General features: G+C 47.8%; 1 protein-coding gene across 1 annotated transcript; it reads right to left on the minus strand.

The window, feature by feature from the left end:
• Nucleotides 1-836: 836 nt before the first annotated feature.
• Nucleotides 837-4,589, minus strand: RASL11B (RAS like family 11 member B). Its single transcript, XM_038398195.2, has 4 exons — nt 4,292-4,589; nt 3,971-4,027; nt 2,577-2,653; nt 837-1,654 (listed from the first exon to the last, which is right to left on the minus strand). Exons 1-4 carry the CDS (start codon nt 4,434-4,436, stop codon nt 1,187-1,189), a joined length of 747 nt encoding a protein of 248 aa, XP_038254123.1. The 5' UTR covers nt 4,437-4,589; the 3' UTR covers nt 837-1,186.
• Between the last annotated feature and the right edge of the window lie 4,729 nt (nt 4,590-9,318).

Consider the following 9,318-nt stretch of genomic DNA (forward strand, 5'->3'; position numbering starts at 1 on the left):
GAGAAAATATGTAGTTCAAAAAAATTTAATGCTGAAACAGACTGCAGGAGTGAAAAGTCTGCTCCACATAAGGAGTTACTGTACACAAAATAAATAAGTTACAGTTTAAGCAAAAGCACAAGTGGCTTTTTAAAGTGCATTTGTATAAGGCCTTTAGCCTATATTCTCAAAATCCATTGGCTCAATGTAAAAATGCATAAGTCTGCTATGTGTCATTAAAGATGAATAACACACTGAACTTGGAGAGAGAGAGAGGGCTCAGCTAAGAGAAATCCAACCAGCTTCACTGCCTAGAACTAACAGTGTATATCATCCAATACTGAATTGATAAAGTGAGCTCCTTCCATGCTTACTACACACAATGGGGCTAAGGGAGAAATGGAAAAGGTTTTGCACTGAGCAGTTACCAAGGACCATCATTCCAACTTGAGACTTGCATCTGAAAAGCAGCAGTAGTGTAACATTTTAAAATTAATCTAGACAATATTATTCAGACAGTAAAAAAAACAAATGAGTTATTTGTAATGATAAAATACACTTAGACCCTGTGCACAATATTTCTATGTACTAAAATTCTGGTCAAACCCTCGGTAATAATGTAGCAAGTAAAAATAGTGTCATTTTTTTTACAGTCAAGAAACCCAGTCACAGCCACTCATTTTACACTGACTTTTCAAAACAAGCTCATTTGTGCTTCCGAATACATGGATAAAGCTCTACTGAGCAATAAAAATACACACATGCTGTCCTTCATCCAATACCAAAAACAAGCATACAACTGTAAGACTCAAATGGTTATTTCCAATAAGTAAGCTGGAGTTCAGGGTATTTTTTTGGGTCACCAAACTTAGTTAAATGATGTGGTTGTACATCAAGCCAATGTGTCCCATCCTAGGAAAGCAAGACTGAAGTTTTGTGGGTTGTTTTCTTTTCAATTACTAAAAGTTTGGTTTTAAAATGAAGATAGATGTTCTACCATTCACTTGCTAGAATCACTTAAGGAGCTTATTCAAACCTCATACTTGTTTCTCCTTCAAGCAATGGTTTATTTCTACAGCAGTTCAAAAGAACCTCTGAACCATCCTTCTTTCACATTGCCTCAGACTCCATAGTGCCAGTGTTTAACATTCCAAAGTTGGAACTTTATGACAACAGGTTGAGAAGATACCCCCACTTAGCTTTGCTTTCAGACAGAAGTGACAGTCCTAACTTTAGCAGACAAAGCTTGCTTAAACCTTCTCTTCAGATCCTGCATGTTTGGTGACTTTGGCCTTGGAATAAGAGAGGTTCTTCTCTTCTCAGGGGTGCTAGTTATTTGTTGTTTACTAACTTCTTTACACAGGACATGGAAGGCATTGAAGACATCATTGTAGTTCTCACTGACAGACACTTCATAAAAAGTACAACCTAGCATGTTTGCCAGTTGAAGTCCATGCTGTGGCTCCACCTCTTTAATATGTAGGAGATCAGCTTTGTTTGCTACAACAACAACAGGGACTCTGTTTCCTGGGTGTAACTGTCGAACTTGCTGGTGAAGGTGACTAAGTAGTTCATAGCTCTTATAATCTGTGATGGAGAAAACAATCACAACAGCATCTGCCCATCGAATGCATCTGTTCAACTGTTCATTACAGTCCAGACTGTGTTCATGAATCTGAGAAAGAGGAATTGTTTTAAATTAAATGGTTATGACATAAAAAAATTAATCTGACTTTCATTTAAAGCCTGTAATGCTAAATGCATTTTATGTTATGATAGATTTGTATTTTGTATTGTAAATAAAGCTATATTTTTTTTTTGCGCCTTCATAAAGTATGTTGATCCAGCTGCAGAAATCTGGAATAAATAACACTAGAGTTTGCCACACTCCAGTGGAAAATTGACCTGAGTAGTTCTGCACGCAGAGAAAAGCTTTGTAGTTCCACAGAATGGGAAATTAACTGGCTAGACAGTAAGTCTAGAGAAGCAAAGATATGAGCTGGAAGCATTTAAACCTGGAGAGTTGCCCAGTGCAAAAAGGCAAAATCCAGCACTACTCTTGTCTGCACACTCAAACTTTCCATAATACAAGATTAAGTCATAACAAATCTTAATGAATGCAGCCACAATACTATGGTTTTTAGTTCCCATTGTGCACGTTTGTGAAATTTTAGAGTTTATTAGGCTGTAATAATGACATTTTTCCTTCCAAGTTTTTTCCAATGTATTTTTTGTTGACACAAAAATAAAATGTTCTTTCTTCATAACTAGTGTTCCTAACACATTAGCATGTAAATCCGTACTGGATAAATCAGCCTTCCCATACAAGATTGCTTGCATCTCCAAGAGTACAAAAGATTAACTGAAATAGTGGGTTGTTTACTTTTACTGTCAATGCACTGTATACCTACACTACATAGAGCTTTCACTGTTTATAAACGAGGTTACCAGTTCTGCCATTCAAAACACTTGATACTAAAATGGATAGTGAACCATTTTCTAAAAAGATTCAGAAGTGGTAAAACAGCTCGTCTGGCAAAAGACAAAGATTGAAGCTTATTTTACTATTTTAAGAGATATATGAATGTGTAGCTCACCTGAACACCTGGTGTATCTTGCACTTGAATAGCAAGCATCTCTCCATCTATTTGGATCTGCCTGCTATACAGGTTACCTAACAATAACAGCAACAACATTTTGTTACAAATACACTCACAGCTATATGAACTGACACAAAAATTGCTTGAGGGGATGGTATGAACAACAGCACTTACGAGCACAGGACAGTAGAAGCGTTTTACTGCTAACCGCTCAATTTATAAACTGTAAGCAACTGCAGTAAGAGACTGACAACTTTAACATAATGACAGAGAGAAAGTTGTAGTGGTTTGTGGTTATCAGAACCATAGGAGTTAGTTTTGCATTGACTTGCTTGTAAGTTTTCAGTTTAATTTTATAAAAGACTTGGAGCTCATTATACCTTTCAAGAGAACTGGGCAGTTTTAATTATCGGGAAAGACAAACCACCTTTCATTATCGGAAATCAGGTTCTTTGACAATTAGGGGTTCTGCACTTGAGCAAATATTTTCTCTTTGAAGTGTGTTTGGATTGGATGCATTTCTAATCTATATAGTCTTGAGATATTTAAAGTCACGTATCCCTACAACAACAGCAATGTCTGATTGGTTTGTGATGTCACTAGAAACACCCCTTTCTTGGATATATTTGTTCCCTTATTTCTATAGTATAGCCAATTTCTAATCTTATTACCTGGATTTACACTTTTTTTTTTAAATGTTTCCATCTATCACTCATACCTCTTATCTAGTTTGGCTAAGCTTGTTTGCTTGTCTGTCTTCCCTGGATCATTAACTACTTTTAAATTCAAAAGAAAAAATGAGAACAGGTCCAGTGATGTTGGAACAGTTTTTATAGTGGAGGTGCTGAAAGTCCTTGAACAAAAGTGTAAACCCTGTATATTGATAGAAACCACCAGAAGCAAGGGGGTGACAGCACCCCTGAAAGGGGCAAGGAATGAGGCTGGATTTCCCCCCACATCACACAACTGGGACCACAACTCTGAACAAGCTAAAGTAGGGCGCCTTATGGGATTAACAAGTCAAATTTCAGATCAAACACTCTTTGTGTAAGGCCTCTATCCCCATCACAATACCGGGAGGAATAGATACTCCTAGTTTGCTGCTTTTAGCCAGAATTCAGCATACTACTGTGCAAGAATACTGTTTGCCTCCCTGATAAACTGATGCATGGCCCCTGACCGTTACAGTTAGCCAGGCAGATCCGGTGATTACTGGGGGCAGGGGTATTAGATTTTCGCTGTTTACTGCACAAATTACATTTTCTAAGTGGAATCTACCTCCTGGCCTGCTCGGGGGAGCCTGCAAGGGGGCATTTATCCTTTATCAATGTACCACCGCGCAGCATGAGGCTGTGCCCTAGCCTCAAGGCGCCCAGCCACTTCCCCCTTACCTGCGTTTCTCTCATAGTCTCCGATGAAGCGTTTTGTGAGGAATCGCACCACCAGGGCTGCAATGGACCCAAGAAAAAGCCGGTTACCACCGCTCCTCGTGGGAGGCGTGCGCGCCAAGCCCCCTCCCGCAGCCCCGGGGCTCGTAGGGGGCCGGGAGAGGGCCAGTGACGGCAGCAGCCCAGTGTGCGGGAGGAGGGGAGTGGGGCAGGCGAGGCACGGGTCTCGCTGATCGCCCGTCCCTCGGGCTGCGCCTGGCCTCTGGCCCCGCTGACCCCCAAGCGATCGCGCCCCGCCAGCGCTAAGAGGCGCGCAGCACTCACCGGTTTTGCCCACGCCGCTGGCTCCCACCACCGCGATCTTGATGAGGCGGGGGCGGCCGGAGGGGCCCCCGCTGCAGCCGTCTCCGCTGGCGCTGCCGGCCTGGGGGTACTCGGCGATGGTGCACATGTTCTGGACCAGGCGCATCGCAGCTGCCCCGGGAGCAGAGCCGCAGCGGCACGGAGGGAGGCTGCTGCTGCGGGCGGGCGGGCGGGCGGCAGGACCCGACGCGTCTCTCGGTCGGTCCCGCCGCTCTCTGAGCTGCCGCCGCGGTCCCGGCTCTTTTCTCGCCCCTGCTACAAACCCCGCCCCGCCTCCGCCGGCGGCCACTCACAGCTCCCGAGAGCCGCCCGCCCCGCGCCTGCAGCGCCGCTGCTCCGCCGCTAGCTGGCTCGCTGCTGGCCGCCGCCGGCGCGGGCCCGGGCCCGGCTCCTGCTCCTGCTCCAGCCGCCCAGCACTGTGACTGCGGGGGGTTACTTTTGAAGTTCCTGCTGATCATAGAATCCTAGACTATCAGGGGTGGAAGGGCCCGCAGCAGGCCATCTAGGCCAGCCCCTGCTCAAAGCAGGGCCAATCCCCAACTAAATCATCCCTGCCAGGCCTTTGTCACGCCGGGCCTTAAAAACCTCGAAAAAGGAGATTCCACCACCTCCCTAGGTAACCCATTCTGGTGCTTCACCACCCTCCCAGTGAAAAAGTTTTCCCTAATATCCAACCTAAACCTCCCCCACTGCAACTTGAGACCATTACTCCTCCTTCTGTCACCTGCTACCACTGAGAACAGTCTAGAGCCATCCTCTTTGGAACCCCCTTTTTCAGGTAGTTGAAAGCAGCTATCAAATCCCCCCTCATTCTTCTCTTCCGCAGACTAAACAATCTCAGTTCCCTCAGCCTCTTCTCATCAGTCATGTGTTTCAGTCCCCTCATCATTTTTGTTGCCCTCCGCTGGACATTTTCCAATTTTTTCACATCCTTCTTGTAGTGTGGGGCCTAAAACTGGACACAGTACTCCAGATGAGGCCTCACCAATGTCGAATACAGGGGAACGATCACGTCCCTCGATCTGCTGGCAATGCCCCTACTTATACATCCCAAAATGCCATGGGCCTTCTTAGCAACAAGGGCATACTGGTGACTCATATCCAGCTTCTCGTCCACCATAACCCCTAGGTCCTTTTCTGCAGAACTGCTGCCTAGCCATTCGGTCTCTAGTCTGTAGCAGTGCATGGGATTTTTCCATCCTAAGTGCAGGACTCTGTACTTGTCCTTGTTGAACCTCATTAGATTTCTTTTGGCCCAATCCTCTAACTTGTCTGGGTCCCTCTGTATCCTATTCCTACCCTGCAGCGTATCTACCTCTCCTCCCACTTTACTGTCATCGGCAAACTTGCTGAGGGTGCAATCCACGCCATCCTCCAGATCATTTATGAAGATATTGAACAAAACTGGCCCCAGGACCGACCCTTGGGGCACTCTGCTTGATACCAGCTGCCAACTAGACATGGAGCCATTGATCACTACTCGTTGAGCCCGACAATCTAGCCAGCTTTCTATCCACCTTATAGTCCATTCATCCAGCCCAGATTTCTTTAACTTGCTGGCAACAATACTGTGGGAGATTGTATCAAAAGCTTTGCTAAAGTCAAGAAACAACACATCCACTGCTTTCCCCTCATCCACAGAGCCAGTTATCTTGTCATAGAAGGCAATTAGATTCGTCAGGCATGAGTTTCCCTTGGTGAATCCATGCTGACTATTCCTGATCACTTTTCTCTCCTCTAAGTGCTTCAAAATTGATTCCTTGAGGACCTGCTCCATGATTTTTCCAGGGACTGAGGTGAGGCTGACTGGCCTGTAGTTACCCGGATCCTCCTTCTTCCCTTTTTTAAAGATGGGCACTACATTAGCCTTTCCAGTCGTCCGGGACCTCCCCCGATCACCATGAGTTTTCAAAGATAATGGCCAATGGCTCTGCAATCACATCCGCCAACTCCTTTAGCACTCTCGGATGCAGTGCATCCAGCCCCATGGACTTGTGCTCGTCCAGCTTTTCTAAATAGTCCCGAACCACTTCTTTCTCCACAGAGGGCTGGTCACCTCCTCCCCATGCTGTGCTGCCCAGTGCAGTAGTCTGGGAGCTGACCTTGTTCATGAAGACAGAGGCAAAAAAAGCATTGAGTACATTAGCTTTTTCCACATCCTCTGTCACTAGGTTCTCTCCCTCATTCAATAAGGAGCCCACACTTTCCTTGACTTTCTTCTTGTTGCTAACATACCTGAAGAAATCCTTCTTGTTACTCTTAACATCTCTTGCTAGCTGCAACTCCAGGTCTTATTTGGCCTTCCTGATTTCACTCCTGCACGCCCGAGCAATATTTTCATACTCTTCCCTGGTCATTTGTCAGATGCGGCCCCCGAGACCAACGTCATTTCTTCACCCATTAAACAAGTAGAGTCAGTGGCGGATTAACACATGGGCCCATGGGCCCCTGCAGGAACACTGGAACATAGGTAGAAGTGTGGCCCAGCCCCCTCTTGTCCCCTTCCCCCTGGAGCCCTGCCTCCTGGTGGCCAGACCAGAAGCCGGAGCCAGGCCCTGGTAAGAGTCACCCAGGGAACCTGGGTTGTTGTGGTGAGCCCTGGACCCTCCACCTGCCCTACCTGGGAGGCCAGAGGACCTGAGAGCAGTCCCTGGCCCATGTCCCCACTCACTGGGGCGCACCAGCTAGAGCAGATGGAGGGTTCAGGGCTCCCCACAGCAGCCAGGGCTCCCTGGGAAGCTCCAGGAACAGCCTCAGGGGTGGGCCACTAGGGTGACTGCCAGGGCGCCATGGTCAGTGGGGCTCCATGCAGCGACACAGAGGTGCACACTGCTGGATGGCAGGGGTAAAGGCAGCACGGGCCAGGGGACAGATTTCTCCCTGCTTCTTCCTGGTGGAGAAATGGGACGGGAGCAGTGACTCTAACTGCAACTCCAGGTGTGATTTGGCCTTCTTGTTTTCACTCCTGCATGCCCGAGCAATATTTTCATACTCTTCCCTGGTCATTTGTCAGACATGGCCCCAGAGACCAATGTCATTTCTTCACCCATTAAACAAGTAGAGTCCGTGGCGAATTAACACATGGGCCCATGGGCCTCTGCCCCCCCCCCATTCCTCTGCGCCTCCCCTAGAGGGATGGGGGGGAAGCGAGGAGCAACACTAAGCGCTCCCTGCAGCCATGTCACTGTCCCCACCTGGGCTGTGTTCTGAGGCGAGCATCAGGAGCTGCTGCTCTCCACTTCCTGCCCTTCCCTTACAAAGCCCAGGTGGGGAAAGTGACCTGGATGCAGGAAGCCCAGATGTTGCTCCTCGCCCCTCCCTTCCCCCACAGCCACCTATAGGGGAGCAGCAGTGCCAGTCATTCCGTGCATCCAAGTCAGTTTCTCTACCTAGGTGCAGAAGAGAAGTGCAGGGGTTGGGGCCCAAGAGAAGTGTGCAGGGGTTAGGGCTGAAGGGCTTAGGGGGTACACTGCAGCACAAAGTAATGGCAATACACCATATACAATGCCACTCTTACGTCTCCACTGCAGCTGGCAGCAGCACTGCCTTCAGAGCTAGGTCCCTAGCCAGCAGCTGCCACTCTCCGGCCACTCAGCCACTGTTTAATTTGTACCAGGGCTTGCTGGGGCTGAGCCCTGGCACCTCTTTCAATACAAATTAAGCACTGGGGGGAGGCAGTGGGGCCCTGGGGGGGGCAAGAACCCATGGTGGCCTGATGTGATGGGGGTGGGGAGCCTGCAGGGCCAGAGGCAATGGGAGGCACCCATGGGGGCCATGTCCACATGATCAAGGGTGACAAACTACATGTTTGCCCAAGGCACCATTTTCCCCAAGGCTGGCCCTGGGCAGTTCTTACCGTGGCCTGGCTCCTGGCCTGGCCAGGGGGCAGGGCCTTGGCGTTGGGAGGGGAGAGAAGGAGCAGGAGGTAGGGCCGTGTGGTGAGAGGAATGTGGGGGGGGGGCCAAAATTTCTTTGTGCCCAGGATCCCAGTCAATCTGAATCCACCTCTGAATAGAGTATGACAAGCAGCAGTAACACAGCACAAGCTTCCTCACAATGAAGCCAATCTACCCCACCAGAACTGGAGGACGTAGCTCTACAGGAGAGAAAGCAGTGCTCTCCCATACCCATTCAATTCTTGGCCTGTCTGCTGAGACTGCCAACATGTGGCAGTGATAGCTGGCTTTGTGATACAGACCATCAGTCCACTGGGAACTGAACTAAATCTATACAACTTATTTCACATGGGGAGGGCAGAAAAAGCCAACAAAGTGCACAATTTCCCTCAGGCATTTTTTGTTTGTTAATGTCATTGGCTGCTGCTATGTGAAATACTGAGCTAGTTACACAGTGTCTGTGTTCTTTACAATATGTTTCTGCTGGAGGTTCATGATAAGAAGGCAACTCCCACAAAATAACTATAACTGTGGAATAGGAGCCAGTTGGGAGGCAGGGGTGCAGAGGGTTTGATGGAGTGACAAGAAGGAGGAAAGAAAAAAATGAGGCAGGAGGATAAATGGGAGCTGAGGTTTATAGAACTGGGGGGCTTACATCAGGGGCTCTGTCCAAGATGCACGTTGCACCATTCCAGACAGCAGGGTTGTAATAGTGGCTTTATATCAGTTTTATGCATCTCTTCTTCTTCTTGGGCTGCCTAGAGAGGAGGCTGATCCCTGGTGGAAAAGTATTGTTAGGGATCCTTTATGCTCAACTGCTCATGGTCCCAGCAGGCCACTGTGCCAGCTCTGTGTCAATGGAATATATAGAAACCCTGTCATAGATGTCTCATGCCTCCCCATACTAGGCCCAGAGAAGAATTGAACGAAGGGCTCCCACATTACCAGTGTTTACCCTAACCCCTCTACTACAGAAGGCCTCTTGTACTTAACTTTTGCTTTGGCTAAATAGTTAAAGTGGAATAGCTTCAACAGACAAGCAGACAGCACTCCCTATTCAAATCTTTTTGCCCCAGCTGGCAGACAGGGGAA

Source organism: Dermochelys coriacea, chromosome 4 (assembly GCF_009764565.3).
Source record: "Dermochelys coriacea isolate rDerCor1 chromosome 4, rDerCor1.pri.v4, whole genome shotgun sequence".
NCBI classification, from domain to species: Eukaryota; Metazoa; Chordata; order Testudines; family Dermochelyidae; genus Dermochelys; species Dermochelys coriacea.